The sequence below is a fragment of the Muscardinus avellanarius genome, assembly GCF_963383645.1.
Source record: "Muscardinus avellanarius genome assembly, chromosome: 9".
NCBI classification, from domain to species: Eukaryota; Metazoa; Chordata; class Mammalia; order Rodentia; family Gliridae; genus Muscardinus; species Muscardinus avellanarius.
In genome coordinates this window covers 11,852,841-11,877,098 of record NC_137795.1, presented here as the reverse complement: position 1 = coordinate 11,877,098, position 24,258 = coordinate 11,852,841, and the positions used below count along the sequence as shown (strand labels likewise).

The 24,258-nt window shown below is 51.6% G+C and overlaps 1 protein-coding gene across 1 annotated transcript; it reads right to left on the bottom strand.

Annotated features, from left to right (window-relative positions):
• Nucleotides 1-13,296: 13,296 nt before the first annotated feature.
• RAMP3 (receptor activity modifying protein 3) lies at nucleotides 13,297-23,861 on the bottom strand (the record flags this gene model as incomplete). The annotated part of the gene is made up of 3 exons (XM_080701158.1): nucleotides 13,297-13,552; nucleotides 14,850-14,982; nucleotides 23,807-23,861. The coding sequence occupies 3 exons, from the start codon at nucleotides 23,859-23,861 to the stop codon at nucleotides 13,297-13,299; spliced, it is 444 nt and encodes a 147-aa protein (XP_080557284.1).
• Nucleotides 23,862-24,258: the final 397 nt, after the last annotated feature.

The following is a 24,258-nucleotide window of genomic DNA, read 5'->3' as shown; positions in this document are numbered from 1 at the left end:
GATTTTTGTCTGTAAAAGACAAGAATCAGCAGGGCATGGTGGCACACGCTTGCAATCCCAGCGCTTGGGAGGCTGAGACAGGAGGATTGCACAGGTTCGAAGCCAGCCTCAGCTACTTAGTGAGACCCTGTTTCCAAATAAAATATAAAATAGGTCTGGGAGTGTAGCCCGGAGGTAGAAAGCCTCTGGGTTCCATCCCCAGCACCACAAAAAAAATAAAATTAAATTAAAATAAATCAAAAACAAGAATCTGGTGTTTGGTTTTCTTTCTTCCTAACATATCTGTCAGGTTTGGGTATTGACGCCACTCCTCCAATTTCTGAAGTGTTAACCAGTTTTGGCTCCAAACTGGCTCCTCTTTGCCCTCTCAGAATTGTGGACCTAAGAACAAGACTGCGCACTGGTCACACACTGAAGGAAGGTTTATTCTTGGTCAAGAATAAAAGAAGCAGAAAGAGAGGCTCACGAGATGGGCTTCTTGGCTCGCTGGGGTCAGGAGATTATAGACATATGTTAAAAAGAAGTGACAGGAAGGCACAGGCTAATAAAAGGGAGGGATTCACGTCTTTTCAGGGACTGGGTGGAGATTTTCCAGGAACCCAGAAGCCCCTTCTTATCACTCCCTTTGTGTTTTTTCTGATCTTCATGGCAACTGGCAACTGTCATGGTGCTGGGCGCGTGTTACTCAGCATGCGCTTGGGATGATGGCCGCAGACGGAGGCGGTCTGTCCTACCCTGGCCGCCATCTCAGATCCAGCCTGCTCTGTCCCGCCCATCTGAAGAGGGACTTGTGGCCGGCAGGCGTCCTGTCTTCAAAACAAGCAGATTAGGGCAGGGTAGAAAGATGGCGGAGGCCGTACCAGGTTAGAGAAGGGCAACAGAAGACACCGCGTAAAATCGGTGCTTATTCCTTAAATACCGGATAGAATTCTCCAGTGAAACCACCCCGGCCTGGAGGTTTCCATGGGAGAAGCTTTTATTTTTAATTACAAGTTCAATTTTCTTGATAGTAATGGGCTATTCAAATCATCTCCTTCGTCCTGAACAAACTGGGGAGGGGCAGTTAGCACTTTTTGGAGAATTGGTTCCATATGAGTTGTCAGATTTATATGTAGAGTTAGAGTTTTCTCGTACTATCCCTAAGATACCTATAGAATCTATAGCCATATCCTCTACCCTAGTATTGGTAATTTGTTCTCTCCCCCCCCCTCTGACTTTCTCTCTCTCCCTTCCCCCTTTGTCAGTTTAAATGCCAGCCCCTCAAAAAACACTTCCTGAAATACTCCCTCAAAAATATATTATAAGCCAGGTGTAGAGGTGCACGCTTGGAATCCCAGTGTTTGGAGGCTGAGACAGGAGGATTGCAGGTTTGAGGCCAGCCTCAGCAACTTAGTGAGAACCTTAACCACTTAGTGAGTTGAGGCCCTATTTCAAAAGAAAAAATAAAATAGGAGTGGGGGTGTGACTCAGAGGTAGAAAGCCCCTTTGCTAAATCCCCAGTACCACACACACACACACAAAAATAGGTATGACAATAAAAACAATAGCATTTTGTGTGTGCGTGGTAGTGGGGACTGAACCCGGAGGCATTCTACCTCCAAGCTACTTTTTAATTGTAATCCTTATTTTTTATTATTTGTTAAATATTAAATTTATTAATTAAATTTTTATTATTTGTTAGATATTAAATCTCCAGCCCTATATTTTGTTATTTGTTTTGAAACAGGGTCTCACTGAATTGCAGAGGGCCTCACTAGGTAGCTGAGGCTGGCCGTGAACCTGTGATCCTCCTGCCTCAGCCTCCCAAGCACTAGGATCACAAGCGTGCACTACCACGCCCGGATAATAGCATTTAAATCTACCCAGTGACTGCTGAGGGCAAATGTCACTCCGGAAAAGGAGCCAAGGAGTTAACAGACCCAGCGTGTGTGTGTGTGTGTGTGTGTGTGTGTGTGTGTGTGTGTGTGTGCGTGTGCGTGCGTGCGTGTGCATGTGTGTGCGTGCGTGTGTGTGCGTGCGTGTGCGTGTGTGAGTGCGTGTGTGCGTGCGCGCGTGTGTGTGCGCGTGTGTGCGTGCGTGCGTGTGTGCGCGTGTGTGTGCGCGTGTGCGCGTGCGTGTGTGCGTGTGCGTGCGTGTGTGTGTGTGTGTGTGTGTGTGTGCGCGTGTGTGTGTTACTGTGGACTGAACCTAGGAACATTCTCCCTCCAAGATACAAACCCCCTTCTTATGGGAACCGGTGTGCTTAATTAAACTAAAATATGGCCACTACTCTTAAACAATGGTTCTTCTTTATCCAGACTGAAGATTTCCTTTCTTTCCATGCTGCTCCTGGAGACAACCCCTGGACCCCATCTGCTACTGGCAGGATGGGGCACAGGTGGAGGGTCCTGATCACCCTGTGGGGCCTGGCCAGCCCTCAAGCTGCTCCCGCAGGGGTGGGCTCTGCAGGACACCCATGAGGGAGCTTCTGCCTGCCCTGCCCTGCAAGCCAGCCCCCGGAGCCAAATCTGGCCTCAGACCACTTAGGGATGGGTGCCTCCTCCCGGACCTGCTCTCCGAGGTCAGTCCCTTCACACCCTACATGCCTGCTGAGCACACCAAAGGTTGTGCTTTCTCCATCAGACACCACCAGCCACATGCCCGGTCCCAGTGGTGGCCTGTCCACGTCAGGTCATATGCAGCTGGACATGAACTGAAGGTTCTTACTCCCCCCCGCCCAGATGAGAGACAGAAAATACAAGCAACCAGCCGGGCGTGGTGGCGCAGGCTTGTAATCCCAGCGTTCGGGAGGCTGAGACCAGAGGATCGCGGTTGTCGGACAGCCTCAGCTACTTAGTGAGGCCCTCTGCAACTCAGTGAGACCCGGTTTCAAAATAAAGAATAAAAAATAGGGCAGGGGGTGTAGCTCGGAGGTCGAATGTCCCTGGGTGGAACCCACAAAAAATAAATTAATTAATTAATTTTTAAAAAACAGACCGTTTAGACACCTCGGCCTCTGGCCTGCCCCTGCAGTGATTCGCCCAGGAAGCCAGCTGCTGTCTCTAGTGGCAATCCAGAAAGCTCAGCAATCACTTCTCTAACAATCGGCCCAAATGCCCAGGACTTGATTAATAACTGGCAGTTGGAAGTGGAGTCCCAGCCCCAGGCAGGGAGCGGCAGGCTCTCTTGCCGCAGCAGCTGTGGATAAATAGCACCTGCTTCTCTCATTTGGGTGGTCGTTGCTTATTCCCACAAGGGACACAGCACAGGGCTACCCCCTCTTGTCCTCATTGTCTTCTGGGTGATAAGAATATTGATGCTGCCGGGTGTGATGGCGCACGCTGGTCATCCCAGTACTTGGGAGGCTGAGACAGGAGCATCGCAGGTTCAAAACCAGCCTTGACAGCTTAGAGAGGCCCTTTGCAACTTAATGAGACCCTGTTTCCAAATAAGAAATAACATCAGGCTAGGGGTTTAGTTCAGAGGTAAAATGCCTCTGGGTTCTATTCCCAGTGCCACAAAAAAAGAAAAAGAAAAAGAAAAAAAAAAGAATACTGATGCTCAGAGAAGTGGATGGGTCTAGTCACCTGGCTGCAAAATGGCCAATTTCAGAGTCAAATATGGGCCTGGGTCTCATTGTTATTAGTAACAATGCTTGATTTAAATGAGTCGTTTTGCAGCCAGTTGATATAAAGTAGAATCAAAAGAGAGCAATGGCGTGCATGTACGTCTTTACCACTGTGAATGTCATCGTGATTACAGTGCACCGACAGAGAGAAAGAGAGAGAGAGAGAGAGAGAGAGAGAGAGAGAGAGAGGGAGAGAGAGAGGGAGAGAGGGAGAGAGAGAGAGAGATGCTCTCACCGGCCTGTCCCCAGACATCAGCCGCCACCTGCACGCTGACCTCTCTGAACAACTCAGATGTGAGTAGCCGCCTCCAGCGCTGTCGTGCGTCATTGACCCCAAAAGGACGTGAGTGAGCTCAGCTATCTCAGAACGCAACAACACGAAGAAACCCTCACATATACATTTTTCATAGAGATCGCTACACATACACACACACACACACACACACACACACACACACACACACACAATTACCAGTATTATTAAGGAAAACCAAATTTCTTTTTAGTGAATAGCAAACCCCCCCCCTGTTAATGCAGAGGGAAGGAAGTGTTTTATGCTGTCTGGCTGCCGTGGGGGAAGGCAGATGGTGGCAAATCTTCAGTGGACAACAGAAATCTCAGATGCAGTCAGAGCGTATCCACATAGGATTCACCAGATGCGTGTCGTGTGTGTCAAAGGCCTGGCTCCCCACTCCAGCGAGGGGCCGTAAAGACCAGGAAATCCCTGGAAAGCCTTAAGTGTCAGGAGCAGATTATGAAAATGTCAGTTTTACACATCTGGGTTGTCTCACTCGGAGATCCATCCGCTCCCTGTCACCCAGGAAATAGCGTGTCGTGGTGAAATTGTGACCAGCCTGCATCCAGATCATTAACCAGCGGCAATTCAGAAAGGACGCGCGGGCTTTGGCATCGTGGGGTCAGAGAGTGTGTAAATGTCCCACACGATGCTTGATGTGTACAGCTCATAATTACAGGGTGTGATACATGATTGACACCAACGTCACGGAAGAGCAGCTGTCAGAGAAGAAGGCTGGGTCCATGTTACTGTTAGGACGGGGTACTTGGTGGCCAAAAAAAAAAGTTTCCCTGAGAGCAAATTCAGAAACAGGGCTGTACAACCAGAGGGAATTCCTCCCAGCTTGGAGGTGCTGAGCGGACACAGACCAGGTGGGGCCTGACAACAAGCAGGTGTTAGAAAGCCCTACAGGAGGGAGCCCGGCGTGGTGGCGCGTGCTTGTAATCCCAGCATTTAGGAGGCTGAGACTGGAGGATCACACAGGTTCAAAGCCAGCCTCAGCTACGTAGTGAGGCTCTCAGCAACTTAGTGAGACCCTGTTTCCAAATAAAGTATAAAATAGGTCTGGGCGTATAGCCCGGAGTTAGAAAAGCCCCTGGGTTCCACCCCCAATACCACCAAAAAAAAAAAAAGAAAGCCCTATAGGAGAGCCGGGTGTGGTGGTGCACACCTGTAATCCCAGTGTTTGGAAAGCTAAGACAGGAGGATAGTGGCCAGGCTCAGCTACTTAGCGAGGCTCTTTGCAACTCAGTGAGACCCTGTTTCAAAAAATAAAGAATAAGCTGGGCGTGGTGGCACACGCTTGTAATCCCAGCATTTAGGAGGCTGAGACAGGAGGATTGCACAGGTTCAAAGCCAGCCTCAGCTACTTAGGCCCTTTGCAAGTCAGTGAGACCCTGTTTCAAAATAAAGAATAAAAAATAGGGCTGAGGGTATAGCTCGGAGGTAGAATGCCCCTGGGTTCCATCCCCAATAACACACCAAAAAAGCCCTGCAGGCAATATTGAGAACCTCAGCTGATTTCCCCTGAAGGCACATGGGGACCGGGATGTGGCGAGGAGCCAGGGCCAGCAGGCGCCACTGCTCTGAGCAGAGACCCTGCACCAGGCTTGCTCGCTACATAGATCATGCTTGCCACATCTGCAGCCATCTCAAGTTGTAACCACTATGATTCCCCCTGAGCAGCCCGGCCTGGGTTTCCCACCGAGTCGCCCAGCATACACAAAGCCATTAGGACAGTATGTGGAGCCTTTTTTTACAACTGTGCTCCGGTGCCGGGAATGTGCCCAACTCTTTAGTATCAGCTTGAGATAAGTCAGGTACGATCTGGCTTGGATGAAATCACATGTATTTGTCCTGACCAATACACACACACACACACACACACACACACACACACACACATATATATATATATATATGTGTGTGTGTGTGTATATATCCCTACTTCTGACCAAGTTGCAGGGATCCACCTGGTCTTGCTGCCACCCAGAACCACGTTCTGTCTGTAAAATTCCCAATAAACCATCCTCCACGCAATCCTGGATCTCTTTTGGGCGGGAGGCTCTCGTGGCCGGGATGCAGAGAGAGGGGCAGCAGGGTTTTGGAGATGAGGCACTGGTTTGCAAGGTGAGCTCTTGGAGCAGAACGAGGAGACAGATAGGTAAACGACCGAAGTGAGCTGGCCAGGTTAGTTGGCCAGAGTCCCCAGTAGAGGCGGGGCCCAGCACGTAGCATCATGACAGAGCAACTGTGGTGAGACCAGCGACTTTGGGAGCAAGTGGGAGTACACCTGTCACCAACCTGAGCCAAGTCTCCTTCTTTAGGAAGATGTCAACTGTGGCCACAGGGAGTGATGTCTCCCACAGAAAGGGACATGGTGGCTATTGGATAGCCCGGAAGGGAAATGGCCACCAAGGGGTCCTGACGCTGCCAGAAGCATCCAGAACAGGGGTCTAACCTGCCCTGGTTTATCTCATCTCTCCTGTGACACTGGGGATGTGTGACCTGCTTGCCAGGGGTTCCAAGGAGCATGTGCTTTGCCCTAGACTCCAGGAGATCCAGGCCCAGAGGGAGGGACAGGTGCTTGGCCCAGGAGGAACTGTCACTGGGCTTGAAGAAGGGCTCCCGTAGGACAGGGAGACAGACCTGTCCACCTGCCCACCAGGAGTGCATTGGCCTTGGGCAGGTTTTTCATAACAGGGGCTGTTTGTGGAAGTCTCCATGTCTTGGGTTTCTTTGCAGGTTTGTGCATCAGAAGTGAGGAATCATTTCCTTTTCCAAGAGCCACTGGGTGAAAATTGTCGCCCTTTAGCTGTCAACCAGTCACGGAGACACAGGAGAAGATTCAGTTCAGAAAGACGAGTCCACAGCCCACGGGCATCAATAAGCAGCTCCGTTTGAAAGGTTCATCTATCTTAATTGATTAATAGATGCTTGCAGGCACATATGTAAGAATACTAAGAAGGAGAAAGAAAGCTTTAAATTTAAATATGCCTACTTTTTGAGAACAATTCTTCTTGCTGCCCATGGGAAGGATTCTCATCTCAGGCAGGAGCAAACGGAATTAGACCCACCACCAGCCAACCATGAATTTAGAGGTTGTTGCTAAGCAACAGGATAAGAAGTCAGGAGATGCAATTTCAGGCAGTCAAGGGATAAAAGAAAAAAATAACTCCAAGATATTAGGATAAAAAAACCAAAATATTAATATCTTTAAACAAGACTTGAAGAATATTAGTGGCACTCTAAAAACACAAGAGATTTATACAAGGCTTAAAAATAATTTGTTTAACACTATACATCAGAGTTCATCCTCTGACAAATTTAACAAATTTGATAATTTTATATGAAAAATTGTTCATCTTCTCCTTTAGTATACCACAGTATGAAATGTAATACACACAAAGGAAGCTTCTTTTTCTCTTAATAAATCTTATTAACTCAAACATCTTAAACTCCTCTTCAGGTTTATGAGTCACTATAATTTCCATTAATTGTTTAGAATGTGATCATGTGTTGAACAGAACTGAATTTTAATAGCCAACGTCTCTATTTTTTTAAATTGCTCTTGTAAATGTCACACGATGCTGCAAATACTGAGGCCCACAGCCCTGTCCCCGACAGAGTCTTGACGTCAGCAGCAAGCGTGTGACTTTCAAGGTTAATTAAATACAATCCCCAAGACCCTTAATTGGATTTAAGACCTTGGCTAGGTCTTGAGTGATTATCTGCAAAAATTTCAAAGAAATTAAGAATCCATAGCAACAGAAAGGGGGGGGGGGAGAAATCAGAAACCCAGTTTTACTGAGTCATGCCTGACTATATAAAAACAATTTCTTTTCCAATTTCCATTCGGAAGCAACTTACATGTAAGGGTTGTCTTGTCATGTGCTGATAAGGTCAAGAATATCTTACAGCTGAAGTTGGATGCTGTATTCATTTCCTGGGGCTGCAGTTACAAAGTACTACAGGCTGGACAGCTGAAACCCTAGAGGCCAGAGCATCTTAGATGGGGTGTCTGCAGGGTGGACGTCTCCTGTGGCGTCTCCCCTTGCCTTGTGGACTCCATCTTTTCCGGGTTCTCACATGGCCGTTCCTCTGTCTGTCTGTGTTGTAATCTCTCTTCTTATAAGGACATCGGTAATATGGGATTAGCCCTAATTGTGGGGTGGAGGGCTGGGATTGAGCCCAAGGGCTTTCTACCCCTGAGCTATACCTCTAGCCCTATTTTATTTTTTATTTGGAAACAGAGTCTTGCTAAGTTGCTGAGGCTGACCTAGAACCTGCGATCCTCCTGTCTCAGCCTCCCAAGAACTGGGATTACAGGTGTGTACCACCATGCCCGAGCCAGCCCTAATGATTTTAACTTAATCATCTGTTTAAAGGTTCCCATTTCCAAATAGTCACATCCTGCGAACGAGGGACTTAGGGCTTCAACATATGGATTATTAGGAGGTATCACGTAGCTCATAACACCTACCACTCAGAAAAGGAGCTCAACACCTTGGGCCCTGGGCACAGACACCTCCTGAGGCCACCATCCACCTGCTCAAATGGGCCTGTATTAAAGACACCCGAGAAAAAAGACAGGAGTCAGGGAACCCCAGAAAGGCCTAGAGTTGATGGAAGGAATCAGGTGGCGGAGCAGTGCTGTCACCAGGGGGCAGCGAGAGGCTGGGGTGAGCAGCTCTGTGCCTCACCCCCACCCCAGGTCACAAGGAGCTGCAAGGCTAAGAGTGACCAGCCTCAACAACGTATGTAGCGAGACTATTTTTCAACATAAAAAATAAAAAGGACTGGGGTGTAGCTTGGAGGTTGATGCCCCTGGGTTCACTCCTGAGTACAAATAAATAAATAGTTGGCGATATCCATTTTTATTTTCTTCTTATATCCAAAATCATATAGATAATTTTTTGTAAGTTCCAAGTAAAAATCTTTTCTTCTTTTGCCTTTTGGTCCAAGAGTGTAGCTAATATCACTTCAATTTTTCTCAATATTGTATGTATATTCAAAAAAAAGAAATATTTGCCTGTGCAGGAGGAAGGTAGTGCTATGCTGTGGGTCTGGAGTGTGCCCCAGAAGCCCAAGTTGTTAAAGGTTTGTTTCCCATGATGCTACTTGGAGGGGTGGGGCCTTTGGGAGGCGGGGCCTAGTGGAGGGAAGTTAGGTCCTTGGAGTTGCGCCAGTCCTGTCTTCCTCTTTGCTTCCTGGGTAAACAGGCCTCCTCTGCCACCTGCTCCTGCCAAAATCACAAGAACAAAGCAACAGGCAGCCAACCATAGACTGAAGCCATGAACAAAATAAACCCTTCCTTTAAATTGAGTGATTGCCTCAGGTGTGTTGTCACAGTAATGCAAAGCCAACTAAGAATAGATAGATGATAGATAGATGTTATATATATATACGTCTCTTCTTCCTCCTCCTCCTCCTCCTCCTCCTCCTCCTCCTCCTCCTTCTGTACTAGAGATTAAATCCAGGGGTATTCTACCTCTGAGCTACACTCCCAGCCCTTTTTATTTTTTATTTTGAAACAGGGTCTCCCTAAGTCGCTGAGGCTGGACTGGAACCTGCGATCCTCCTGACTCAGCCTCCCAAGTACTGCAGTTATAGGCCTGTGCCAGTATGCCCAGCTTAGATGTCAAGCTTGTTAACTGTTATTTGAAACCTGTGAATGCCTACTGTGTGTGTGTGTGTGTGTGTGTGTGTGTGTGTGTGTGTTTAGTTGATGATTTCTAAACCCTTTCTGCTCAAATTTCCCACAGTGATGTTGGTTGATTTCTGCCCCATCTTGGCCAGCCCCGCTCTGCAGTCTTTGAAGCTGTGATGCTGTGTGCAGCTGCTCCCCCGGCATACTCCACAGTAGCATCCTTCATCCGGGCTTGCCGAAACACCACTCCCTCCATGGCTCAAGGGCATAGAGCAGAGCCTAAGTCGACCCTCCTGGATACCCCTCCAACATCCCCCTGGACTGGCCTCATTCTGTCCCCAAGGTACAGGAAACCTCTTAGAGGCAAGGAGGTGCAGTAATGGACCCCCACAATTCCAGGCTCTGTGTAATTACGGCTGGATGATCAGAACATCTGCTTCCCAAACAGCTTATTGTTCATACCTGACATCTATCGGGTGCTGGTCCCACAATCCCCCAGTTGTAAAATTAAGAGTGTTCCAATAGCGAAGTAAATCTCTGTAACAAAGAGGCTTCCGTGAATGCGCGTGCTCTGAGCGGGGCACGAGGTGCTCACTGCATCCTGGCGTGAGTGTCTTCGCTGGGAATTGCCGCCGCTGTGGAACAGAGACCCTTTCATAGCCGACTGGACCGGAACGCTCAGAAGCGAGTACATGGAGCGTGGTGGATGCTTATGCTGAGAGAACAGCTTTCTCTCCAGTTGGGCCCTTTCAATATTTACTAATGTTTGATTTGAGGCAAGCCCGTGGAGGGCGGGGGGAGGAGAGGCTGTCAACATGGATGCAGAGCTCAGTCCAACCAACACAGTCCTGGGCTCAGGTAGCTGGATGCATGTAAGTTCACAAACACATGTGAAGCTGGGGTGCCCTGTGAGCAGCCCCCCAAGTGCAGCTACACCGTGCTCTGCCAGGCAGCAACCCCACACCTGCCCCAGGCTGCTGTGCCCAGGAGGCCCCCGCCCCAGGCTTCTCCACCTGAAGAAGGCGGCTCCAAATAACCTCTGCCTGTCCCCTTTGCCACGGGCCACTCCCCACAGCCAGGGTGGGAGCACTGACCACTTTCTGATGGGACCCCCCCAGCTGCTGGGAAAAAAAATGGCAGATCAGACAAGCGTGCCCACGGGCTCACGTTGGCTCCAGGCTCCTGCCTCTTTAGGACAGTTGTTGGGAGCCTGTATCTATGGAAGCTGCCCCAGGAAGAAACTATGAGGCTCCGTCAGCACTTTGCAAGATGTATCCCCAGTACTCAAATGTAGGAGACAAGGCAGACTCCACCCCCCCAGTACATCATCTGTGAACAGGCTAGCATGTCAAATGTTTGGCTGTGTGAGGCCAGCCTGTCTGATACCTGGGCATCTGACCTCCTAGGACCTCCCACACGATCGCCTCCAGCCGTGGACATCTCAGATGACCAGGTGGCAGGAACCAGGCCAGGAGTCACCCAGCTGGTTCACATTCAGATCTCGACCCTCTGTGCCCCCGCCTGCTTCAAGAATAGGGCGCAGCACAAGCGTGTTCACCTGTTCCGTTGCCGACCTGGGCCAGTTCACGCCTCCTTAGGCAGCCTGGTGGTTCCCCGCTCCCGTGAGGTTACCATATTGATGCCGAGCTTAATGCAGACACCGGATCGGCATAGCGTGCTACAGCCCAGAACTCCTGGGCTCGAGAGATCCTCCCACCTTGGCCTCCCCAGTAACTGGGGCTATTGGCAGTAGAAATAATGCTATGAACGTACACAACGGTGCCAATTTCAATCTCAAAGACTTTTGTGCCCACTGGGGTGGGCAATAAGAGTTGTATGCATGTATTTTTCTAACATTCTGTACCCTGTTATGATGTGCAATTATAGTGCACCAAATTAAGGGAAAAGAAAGAATATGGGGCAGACTCAGTTTCTGCCCCTGTGCTTTGCCCTGGTGGCACAGGCTCAGATGGCCACCCAAACTTCCTGTCTTGTGGTCCCCAAGGCCAGGACTTGCCTGCCTGCGTGTAGAAGTGTAGAAAGTAACAGGGCCTCAAAGGTTCAGGGACCATAGGGTTCCCCCTCTTCCAAGGGGATCCCGGGGCCAGTTGCCCACACACAACAACACAGGTCCTCATAATGAGAATGCAGACGGGGCCTGCACAGACAGAAGGCACAGCACCACCTCCCCCTGGACCTCAGGACTAGCATCTGCCCTGGCCAGACCTGGACAAGTCCTCCTCTTCCCTCAAACACCCATTCAGGGCTTCTGGCAAGCCCACAGCGACCCTGGAAAGAAAACAGGAGCCAGAAGGGGCTACGGGCAGCATGGACAGAGCCCCTCCCGCTGGGCCACACTCCCATGTGGGGCAGCTCTTAAGCCTCCAAGCTCTGACAGCTGGGCTCTGGGGCCTCACTTACCCCATCTGCCAAATGAGAAAACTCATCAATCCTGAGAAACCCACCAACTCACTCTCTAAATACCCTGAAATAAAACCAGAAATGCAGCCAGGCGTGGTGACCCACGTTTGTAATCCCAGCATGTGGGAGGCGGAGACGGGAGGATTGCAGTTCAGGGCCAGCCTCAGCTACTTAGTGGGGCCCTCTGCAACTTAGTGAGACCCTGTTTCAAAATAAAGAATAATGTTTTTAAAATCAGGCTGGGGTGGGGGGGTAGCTCGGACAAAGAATGCCCCTAGGTTCCATCCACCACCAAAAAAAAAAAAAAAAAAAAACAGAAATGCAGCCAGGCGTGGTGGCACACACTTGTAATTCCAGTACTTGGGAGGCTGAGACAGGAGGATTGCAGGTTCACAGCCAGCCTCAGCTACTTAGTGAGGCTCTTTGCAACTCAGTGAGACCCTGTTTCAAAATAAAGAATAAAAAAAAAAAAAACAGGGCTGGGGGCGAAGCTCAGAGGTAGAATGTCCCTGGATTCCATCTCCAGTGCCAAAAATAAATAAATAAATAAATAAATAAATAAATAAATAAATAAATAAAACCAGAAATGCCAGACATAGAGAGACTTTACTCAGACAGCAGCAGACAACACAGGAGCATGCAGATGTTCTCCAGAGGGAACAGAAGGAGGCCTGTGCCTGCGAAGGCCCCTGTGAGGGCTCACCTACCCCCGCTCCAGCCACAGGGGTCACAGAATCACAGGGGAGCAGAAGGCAGGTCTGTGGGCTCCTCCTCACCCCCAGACTTTCCAGCAGAGGACCTGCGTGCTCTCCCCACCGGGAGGGCTCCAGGCTCCCTCACACAGCATCTTTCCAAATGCTGTGCCTCCCTTTCCACCAGGATACAGGCAGGGGCCAGAGCCAGGCAGGAGATGGGGCAGGGTTGGGGCTAGAGAAGGGTCAGGTCCTGGGCTGGGCGAGGCTGGTCACTGCTACGAAAAGAATGGTGAGAGGGCTGGGGGCGTGGCTCAGTGGTAGAGCGCTTGCCTAGCATGCTGAAGGCCCTGGATTTAATCCCCAGCACTGAAAGAAAAAAAATAGCTAGAAATCAGAGTCCGGGAATAGATAGGAAGGACTCAGCAGCACAAGATTTCTATACCCAGCACACAAGTTCTGGCAGCCTAAGTCCCAGCCAGGCAACCGGCCAATCACCAGGGACCACATTAGCCTGGGTGGGGAGGGGCCTGCTGCGACCAGTTGATGCAGCCATGGCAGGCAAGACCGTTGGAGCAGCCCCAGGAACGTTCCTCCAGCTTGCCAGGCATGGCCTTCCGTCCGAGGACCCTCACTGCTTCCGGACAGCGCCTTTGGTGCGCCACACCACCAGCCCAGTCATGGCCACGGTCAACACGACCGGCACCGCGATCAGTGGAATGAGGATCTCGTCCGGGGGATCCTGCCAGCGGGGCCTGTCCACTGAGCAGTTGGAAAAGTACTGCCGGTGGATGCGGTTGATGAAGCCCTGGGCCAGCGGGTTGGGCCAGAAGCAGCCCATGACGCTGTTCTCCACCTCGCTGCAGTTGGAGAAGCTCTCGTAGTACCTGCAGAGGCAGAAGGTGAGACCACACACTCCCCAGGCCCCTTAATCCTGCCCTGACCCCCAGGCCGGGGGTCAGACATGGAGTGTTCTAGGCTCAGCCACACTTGGCCACCGACTCAAAGCCTGGCTTCCTTAGAAGTCACTCCCATGCTCCGGGACATATGGGTCATCTCTACCTGTAGCTGCCTCTGCACCCCTGGCCACATCTATGATCATAACCTGCTCTCTGCAAGACATGAGCTCCCAGGGCCAGCACTGTGGCTAGCCCCCTCCCCCATGACCACCCAGGTCTGCCAGAGGATATCCCAAGCCCTGTTTCTCCAGGGCCAAAGGGCAAGTGGGCCACAGCTGCATGACCCTGCAAGCCCTATCACACAAGCTCACCTAAGGGCCCACAAGGAAAGTCCAAGACCAGGGCCAGCTGCCTCCCAAAAAGTCAACCTGCTCTCCCACCAGGTGGGGACTGGGGGTGTCAGACCTGTGAGCCCCACTCTGCTTCCAGCTGGGAAGTTGCCTCTCCCTGTCCCGTCTGGAGGGACAGTGGGAGACTCCTCTCAGGGTTCTCCCTGTTCATCGAATCAAACATGGGAAGGGCACCCAACAGGCCACCCAAGAGGATCCTTGTCTGTCCAGGACCCACAGGCCCTTCTGGGCCTCAGCCACATTGCAGCCTGGAGGCTGCCCAGGCTCTGAGACTCCTCACAGCCAGGTCCTGGGGTAAACCCCTCCTCCCTCAGAGCCCGGATCTCCAAAAGCTGAGCTGGGAGCCATCTGCAACACTCCAAGAGAGCCTTTGCCTAGAAAGGGCACAGCCACCTCTGTGTGATGACAATCACACACCGTAGCCCCATGCCACCAAGTCCTCTGCCCTGGCCTGCAGACAGGAATGCTGCCCACGACAACTGTCGCAGGACAGACCCTGGGAAGGGCAATGTATGGGGGGGGTGTAAGAGGGACTGCGGGTGGGCTGTGGGTGGAGCGTGTGGGCGGAGCCACGAATAAAGCCGTGGGCGGGAAGTAGGAGGGACTGGGGTGGGCTGTGGTGGGGGGTGTGGGCGGAGCCACAGGTAGCGCCGTGGGCGGGGCGTGGGTGGGGCTGCGGGTGGGCTGTGGGGGTGGGGGCGGAGCCACAGGTAGCGCCGTGGGCGGGGCGTAGGTGGGGCTGCGGGTGGGCTGCGGGTGGGGCGTGGGAGTGCAGTCTCGGATAGAGCCTTGGCCCGGGTCTTGGACCAGGGCGGGGCGTGGGCAGGGGCAGGGATGGATGTGAGTTGGCCCCTCGCGCCCAGCAAGGCACTCACACGATGTACTCGGACAGGTGGCACCACTTCCGGATATCCATCTTGCGCATCAGTTCGGCGAAGACCTTCCCGCAGCTGGGCAACCTGTCCAGCATTCGCGTCTCATTGCAGCAGCACACTCGGGCACATCCACCTGGGGAGGGGACACAAGAGAATTCTACGGGCTCGCACTGGGTGTGCCCAGGCCTCTGGCAGGATCATCCTGCCGCAGCACCTCCTGAAGTCCCCACAGTTCAGCGAGTCCTCCCTCAGCCCTGATCCCCATCTCCCTGAAAGGAGACTCCCGCCCAGGAGCTGTCCACCTGGCACAGGACAAGTCTCCTCTGCCTGTAGAGAGTAGGTGCCCGCAGCCATCCAGGAGGAACTCTTGAGATCCGAGACCGTCCCAGCCTGCAGCAGGGGAGGCTGGTGAGAGGCGCCCAACCCTAGAGGAAGCCTGTGAGGGGACACTGTCCACTGAGCAGGACAGACAGACCTCGGTGGGAACATCCAGGGGGCCAGTGAGAAGACGACATTCATCCCTGGCGGTCTGTCAGATTGTGCACAGTCCCAAGTCTGAGCTTCTCAAGAGGCTCTGAGGAAGAAACTTCAAGGTTCTGTTCTCAGGCAACACTTGGAACAAACTGCACCCCTTGAAGCCAGGCTTGGTGCCACGCTTGTAATTCCAGCATTTGGGAGGCTGAGACAGGAGGATCGCGGTGCAAGGCCAGCCTCACTACTTAGTGAGGCCCTCTGCAACTCAGTGACACCCTGTTTCAAACTAAAGAATAAAAAATAGGGCTGGGAGTGTAGCTCGGAGGTAGAATACCGGAGGTTCCATCCCCAATACCGAAGGAAAATAAAAGCAAAAGAAATACCAGGTGTGGTGGTGCACACCTGAAATCCCAGGACTTGGAAGGCTGAGATAGGAAGATTGCAGATCTAAGGCCAGCCTCAGCAATTTAGTAAGACCTTCAGCGATTTAGTAAGACTCTCGGCAACTTAGCAAGACCCTGTTTCAAAAAGTAAAAAGAGCTGGGGGTGTAACTTAGAGGTAGAATGCCTCTGGGTTCAATCCCCTTATCAGAGGGGGGGGGAGATTTCCCCTAAAATTAGGAAATACAAGGAAGACTGTTTTATCACTTTTATTCAACATAGTACTGAAAGCGCTATCCAAAGCAATTAGGCAAGAAAAGAAATAAAAATAATCCAAATCGGAAAGGAATATGCAAAATTAGCGCTATTCACAAATGTCATGACCTTGTACAGGAAGCGATGGTACCCACCTGTAATCACAGTACTTGGGAGGCTAAAACAGAATGATCAAAGGTTCAAGGACAGCCACAGCCATTTAGACTCAGAAACCTAGTGAGACCATGTTTCAAAATAAAATAAGTCGGTAGAATGCCCCAGGGTTCCATCTCCAGTACAAAACAAAAAAAGAGTCTAAAAGATCCAGATAGTAAAGACTATTAGAGCTGACAAACTTGTTCAACAAAGTTGTAGGATACCAAAAAAAAAGTGAATTGAATGTCCATACATCAGCAATAAATCATCTAAAAGGGAAATTAAGAAAACAATTTTCAATCAAGGCATGGCGGCATATGCCTGCAATCCCAGCATTTGGGAGGGTGAGACAGGAGGATTTCAGGTTCAGGGCTAGATTCAGAAACTTAGTAAGACCCTCGGCACGTTACAAGACCCTGCTTCAAAATAAAAAGAGCTGGGGGTATAGCTTGAAGGTAGAATGCCCCGGGAACGATTCCCAATAACAAAATAATTTTTTTTGCGGTACTGGGGATTGAACCCAGAGGCATTCTACCTCCAAGTTATACCCCCAGCTATATCTTTTCATTCTTTATTTTGAAACAGGGTCTCACTGAGTTGCAGAGGGCCTCACTAAGTAGCTGAGGTTGGCTGCAAACCTGTGATCCTCCTGTCTCAGTCTCCCAAGTACTGGGATTAGAAGCATCACCACCACGCCCGACTAATAAAATAAATTTTATTATCATACAATCAGAGAATTAAGCTCTTGGTAATAAATTTAATAAAAACTGCAAAAATTTATACTCTGAGAACCATAAAATAAAATATTGTTGAAAGAAATTAAATAAGATCTATATAAATAAGGTCTTCCTTATTTATATATTTATTATGAGACATCCCTTGTTCATGAATTGGAACACCTAGTGTAATTAAGATGGCCATAATAACTAAAGTGATCTACAAGCTGAAAGCAATTCCCTACCAGAATCACAGCTGGCCCTTTGCAGTAATTGATAAACTGACTCTAAAGTTTGCATAGAAAATCAAGAGACCGGGCTGGGCGTGGTGGCGCACCCTTGTAATCCCCGCACTTGGGAGGCAGAGACAGGAGGATCACAGGTTCGAAGCCAGCCTCGCTGGCTTAAGAGACCCTGTTTCCAAATAAAAATAAAAATATAAAAAATAGGTGTCTGAGAGTGTAGCCTGGAGATAGAAGGGTTTCCAGGAACCCCAATACCACCAAAAAAGAGACCCCAAATACCCCCACCAACCTAGAAAAAGAAGAACAAAGTTGTGGGACTTACAGATGCCAATTTTACAATTAACAACAAAGCTATAGTAATCAAAATAGTGTTATGCTGGCATAAAGTCTGACATATAGATCAATGAGATAGAATTTAGAGTCCAGGAAAGCCGGGCGTGGTGGCGCACACTTGTAATCCCAGTAGTTTGGAGGCTGAGACGGGAGGATCACGCAATTTCAAAGCCAGCCTCAGCTACTGAGTGAGGCTCTCAGCAATTTAGTAAGACCCTGTTTCCAAATAAAATATGAAATAGGTCTGAGAGTGTAGCCCAGAGGTAGAAGGTTCCATCCCCAGTTCCCCAGTACCACACACAAAAAAAAATAAGAATTTAAAGTACAGGAATAAACCTTCACATTTATGACAAATTCATTTCCTACAAGGGCACCAAGACGTTCACTATGGAAAGAACAGTCTTTTTAACAAATGATACTAGAACGATGGCCAGACGTACACACAAGAATAAAGTTTTCTAGGATGGTGGTGCATACCTGCAATCCCAGGACTTGGGAGGGTGAGACAGGAGGATCCCAGGTTGGCGGGCACCTTCCGTGGAGGTTCAGGAATTACTTCAATGGCAGCGTTCTCGCCTGGCACATGCAAGGCCCTGAGTTCCATCCATGGCCCTGGAAAAGAAAAAGGAAGAGAATAATTCTTTAAAAAATTTGAGGACAGCCTCAGAAATGTAGTGAGAACCTCAGCTACCTAGTGAGACCCAGTTTCAAAAGAAAAAGTAAAAAGTCCTGAGTGTTTAACCTGGAGGTTAGAATGCTCCTGGATTAGCCAAGCTCAGTGGCACACGCTTGGAGTCTCAGCATTTGGGAGGCTGAGACAGGAGGATCACAGTTCGAGGACGGCCTCAGCTACTCACTGGACGGCCTCAGCTACTTACTGAGGCCCTTTGCAACTCAGTGAGACCCTGTTCCAAAATAAAGAATAAAAAATAGGGCTGGGAGTAGAGCTCAGAGTTGGAATGTCCCTGGGTTCCATCCCCAGTACTGCAAAAAGAAAAAGAGAAGCAACATTCAGCTGGGTCTGGTGGCAGGAGGAGGAGGATGACAAGTTTGAGGCCAGCCTGGGCAATTTGTGTGTGTGTGTATGTGGTAGTAGGGATAGAACCCAGGGGCCTTCTACCTATGGGCTGAACCCCTGACCTATTTCATATTTTATTTGGAAACAGGGTCTCACTAAGGTGCTGAGAGCCCCACTCGGTAGCTGAGGCTGGCTTCGAACCTATGCGATCCTCCTGTCTCTGCCTCCCAAGTACTGGGATTACAAGTATGCACCACCATGCCTGGCTCCAGCCTGGGCAATTTAGCAGGATCCTGTCTCAAAATAAAAATTTTTAAAAGTCTGGGTCTGAAGCTCAGAGGAAGAATGCTCCTCCTCGGAAAGGAGAGGAGGAGGAGGAGGAGGAGGAGGAGGAGGAGGAGGAGGAGGAGGAGGAGGAGGAGGAGGAGGAGGAGGGAGAGGAGAAAAAGGGGGAGGAGTAGAAGGGAGAGGAGTAAGATGGGAGGGGGAGGAGGAGAAGGAGGGAAGAAGAGGAGGAGAAGGGATAGGAAGAAGAGGAGGAGGGAGAGAAGAAGGGAGGGGAGGAGGAGGAAGAGAGAGTAGGAAGAGGGAGAGGAGGACGAGAGGGAGGAGGAGAGGGAGGAGAAGAAGGAGGAGGAGAGGGAGGAGGAGGAGAGGGAGGAGGAGGAGAGGGAGGAGGAGGAGAGGGAGGAGGAGCAGAGGGAAGAGGAGCAGAGGGAGGAGGAGCAGAGGGAGGAGGAGGAGGAGACAGTGACGGCATGACCCCTGTAGTCCTTGTGGCCTGCAGATGCCCCTCCAGCAGGCCTGCAGCAGGGCCAAGGTGCCAATCTCCAGCCATCGCTAGATGTTGCCATGTCTGCCAGTCTGAGGATCCTGCACTGAAGGCAGAAAGGACAGAGAGCAGCCGGCAGGAGCTGGACAGCCCTGAGCCGCGTTCACCGTCTCTACACCGAGCAGCCCCTTGACTGCTCCCCTCCCCGCTCGGCCCCCGACTCTGCCGCCCCCAGCACTGACCAGCATTCCCCGTGCCCATCCTAAGCATGGTCCAGCCTTAAAAGCATCATGCTCCACCCCCACCCAATTGAAAGATGGGGAGATTGAGGCAACTTTCCCAAGGCCAAATGCACAGCTAGCCTCCAGCCAAAGGCGCCTTGGGCAATCTGTCTGCCCGCCTCTTAGTGCACCTAGTGACAGACTCCGCCCAGGGACCACACGGAGGCAGAGAATCCCTAAGGCCTTCTGCTCCAAAGCATCTTTTCCTTGCAGCTCGGGGCCAGGCTGGCCACCTTGGGCTCTGAACATCTACCTGCCATGCCCCTGTCCATCCATCCCTTGTCCCCACCCCTGGCCCTGGCTTGGGTGGTCCATGTCAGATCTGTTCAGCATCCTTGGGTAGGTCTCCTGAGCTCCTCCCACCAGCCTAATGGGCACCAGCCAGCAAAGTCCCATCTGTCCCTCTCTGACCCTCCTCCCTCTCCCCTGCCCCTCCCTCTCTTCATCCTGGAAATGAGAATGAGTCTGACAGCCCAGGTCATGACTGTTTCTGGCAGCTCATCTCCCAGATGCAGGGCCATGGTGGACACATCCTCTTATTTAACCGTGAGGCTCTGAAACAGTGCTCTGGGACAAGGTCCTAGAAATGCCACCCTCGGGTGACAGTCACTCACTCTCTCTCCGCCCTGCTCTCCCCAAGCACCTGATCAAAGACCAACCTCACTCCAGTGTCAGAGAGGGCTGGTGGGAAGAGCCATTGCCCAGCACCCCCACACCTCGCAAACCCCTCCCCATGGGTCCAGCTAGCTAAGGGAGGAGGGGGTCTTCCTCACAATGCACCTGCCTCATGTACAAGGTAAATTCTGCGCTGAATTTTGGCAAAACCATTTTCCACATGCCCCAGAATTTTTTGTTGTTGGTGGTGGTGGTGGTCTGGGGATAAAACCCAGGAGCATTCGACCTCCAAGCTACACTCCCTGGCCTTTTTTTTTTTTATTCTTTATTTTGAAACAGGGTCTCACTAAGTTGCGCAGGTCCTCACTAAGTAGCTGAGGCTGTCCGTGAATCACGATCCTCCTGTCTCCGCCTCCTGAATGCTGGGATTACAAGCGTGCGCCACTACGCCCGGCTTGCCCCAGAATTTTTTTTTCCCCTTTGGTGGTACTGGGGTTCCTGGAAGCCCTTCTACCTCTGGGCTCCACTCCCAGACCTATTTTTACATTTTTATTTGGAAACAGGGATCTCCTCCCGGGGCTCCAGGTCCAGGCCAGAGCTGAACCACTCGGGCAGGAAACAGGGTCTCCTAAGCCAGCGCGCGGCTGGCTTCGAACCTGCACGATCCTCCTGTCTCTGCCTCCCAAGCGCGGGGATTACAAGCGTGCGCCACCACGCCCGGCCTTACCCCAGAATTTTGATGTGTTCCAGAACTGCCACTAACCCTAACCCTAACCCAGAACCTTCACAAGCGTCAGAACCTCCAGGTGCCACACAATCTCTGTGTCGCCAGAATCTGCATGCTCCAACATCTCTGCCCATCAGTCACACCGTGGAGGGCCATGTGCAGACAGGAATGTCAGGCAGAAGTGCTGGGATAACTTCCCTGGCTCAGTGGGTGCTGGGCGGATGCCTGGGCCAGGCACCTGCAGGGCCCTCCATGGGAAGGGGCATTTCCCATGCACACACAGCTCAAGGGGCTCCCGGCATGAACCCACACCACCCAGGGTAACAGCAGTGGGAGACCACCGGCCTGGGTCACTGCCGCTCAAGGTACTGGCTGTGTGCTGCATACTGGCTCAAAGGACTGCATCAAAATAAAAACCCACTTGGGTTAGTTCTATCTGGAATCAGAGAACACATGGATCTGAGCAGGTTTTCTCTCAGGGGCTTCCAGATGCTGAGAGATGGTACACAGTAAACAGATGCATTTCTGAGAGAAAGGCCAGGCATTTGGAAAGGAGACGCTGGCGCCCCCTCCTCCTCTATGGAGATGGGCAGTATGGCAGCTGTGGTGGGCCCGGGGTAGTGGTCTACCTCTCCATCTGAGTTTTTTAGGTAAAATAAGGAATGGAGCCAGGTGAGCTCCAAGACACCTCCTCCAGGTCCAGGCAGCTTGCTGGCCAGCCCTGCCCTGGGCCCCCGATGCAGCAGGATCCGTGTGACTGACTGCAAGTGACTCAGTGCAGGACATCATTGCTTTTATTCATGATAAAATAATGGAAACATCTTTTGCAACTCAGTGAGACCCTGTTTCAAAATAAAGAATAAAAAATAGGGATGGGGGTGTCGCTCGGAGGTAGAATGCCCCTGGGTTCCATCCCCAGTACAACAAAAATAAATAATAATGGAAACATGCTTAGCCACAGGGGCACACACACACACACACACACACACACACACACACACACACACACACCAGGGTGCCCTCATGAGGCACATCCTCTGCTTCAAGCAATCCTTTTTTCTGCAATACCATGCCCAACACCAGGGGCTTGAAGCGAATCAAACTGACCATTACGGCAGCCTTCTACAGGTTGCTATGGCTGCACCACATTGCAGTTGGGGAAACTGCTGGCCACTACGGCCATTCCCTGCAGAATGGACATCTGCTAGGACCTCATCTCCAGGACCTGCGCAGCACCAAATGCCCTCTGAATACTGATTTTGAATTCTCAAGAAGCCCTACAGGCCAGCGCCTTCCCTGTTCAGAAATGGTAAGTGGAAACCATCTCTGCAGTCCCTGCTTCCTGCAGTAGGCAGGCCCTTCTCTGTGCACCCTGAAGGCAGCTCAGGACTGAAGGGTATCAGGATCCAGAGCACAGATACACATCATTCCTGGCAGCTGGGAAGCCTAGCTCCTTCCTTCCAGAGAGCAAACTGGACTCGGTGCCACCTCTGATAAATTCCGTGTGATCGTGAACACGTTTTACCTCTCTGCCCCTTCCTCTGGCCAGGCAGGTCTGTGAAAGGCTGGACCTGGCGCTCAGATGAGGGGGACAGCAGAGACCACCAATTCAGGACAAGAAGTTGGGCGTGGTGATGCACACCTGTAATCCCAGTGCTTGGGAAGCTGAAATAGGAGGATCATAGGTACAGGGCCAGCCAGCTTCAGCAACATAGGAGACCCAGTTTCCAAATAAAAAAATAAAAGGGACTGAGGGTATAGCTTGGAGGTAGAAAGCCCCTGGGTTCAATCTCCAACACCACCAAAAAAAAAAAAAAAAAAAAAAAAAACAGGACAAGCAGTCCTGAGGGATTGTGTCCAGGAATATTACAGAGGAGGCTTTCTATGCAGTTTCTGTTGGTGTGACCAGGAGAACCTCCCCTTCCCTTGGAATGAACTCAGGACTCCCCTTCCACTATGGAGACCAAAATCCCCATCAGAGGGGCCTTGCTTTGAAGGCTTGCTGGAATCCCAAATCAGTGCATGGTTTCTGAAAGCGGTCACATGTCCTCACCCTTCAACACCAAATTCCACCCACTCCTTGGCTCCATCTCTGGATCATGAGGTGAAGCCGCTCTGCACAGAGACCTCTTCAATGGCAGGACGTCACTGCTGAGCCTGGCCCATCCCCTCCCCACCTCGTGTATGCGTACAGAATCCCTGATTGTTAACACTGAGCGAGCTGCTGCAAACAGGCCCATGTTTTCATCTTCCAGCCAGGGAGGCTGGGGCCAGGAGATGAAGGTAGGTATCCCATAGGACCAGGTAGGTAGGCCCTGGAGGATAGATTCCAAGTCACCCATAGCCAGGCCAGGTCCCTCCCAACGTGGCCCAGGAGCCCCAGCACTTGGCAAGCATTCTTCCATCAAAGCCCGTACACACACACATCTGCACCTGTGCACACGAATACACACGCAGGCACACAGGCATACCACACACTCATGTACACATATATGCACCCTCTTGTTCATGCTCAGAGCATTTACTTAGTAAGGTTTTTTCAAAACAGGTTTTTTATTTAATCCATCCCCGTTTTGTGAACAATGGTCCCCCCAGTCCTGTTTTCTTGCTAAAAAGAGATTCATTAGGAGAGGAGAGATCAGAAAAGGCTAACATCACCGCCACTGGTCCTGAGCTCACACACACACACACACACACACACACACACACACACACACACACACACTCCTCTGTCAGAGCGCATTGGAGCAGGGGCCCCAGGCCCCGAGATGTCGCAGTAGACCAGGAGGAGACCCTGCGCCTCCTTTGCTGCCCGGGTCCTTCGCCCTCAGCTCCTCTGGCGCGGGGGGCAGCCGGGGACGCTCCCGCAGAGCCTGGGGGCTGCGCCAGGGCCACTGCGCGTCCCTCGGGTCCCCAGGGAAGGCGAGCCTCCGCTGCCCGTTCCGGGGCCCCCGGGCTTGAGCGCGTCGCCCGAAGCCCCTTACCGCAGAGCAGCAGCAGCAATGCGAGAAGGCGCGGCAGCCGCGCTAGCAGCTCCATCTTCAGCCGGGCTTCTACAGCTGGGCTCGGCCACCGCTCGTCCACTGCTAGTGCACCGCTGGCCAGGTCTGGGCGCTGCAGCGGGACACGGAGTGCGGGGCGGGGCCACGGGAGCCACGCCTCCGGTCACGCCCCGGGCCCGCCCCGGCCACGCCCCACTCGCGATCGGGTGCAGCCTGGAACGTGTGGGGGGCGGGAAGGCGACGCGCAGAAATGGTGGGCTTGCTCTGGGGTCTGGGCTGCGGTCCAAGCAGGAATAAGAATGGGTACCGACTGGGAGGGGAAATTGGAAGGCTGCCCTTCAGGCCGAAGGGCAGTGTGGGGGCAGAGTCAGGGAGGGAGAAGACCCGGTAGCGGGCTGGGGTGAAGATGAGGATGGAGGGTGTGGTGATGGGCT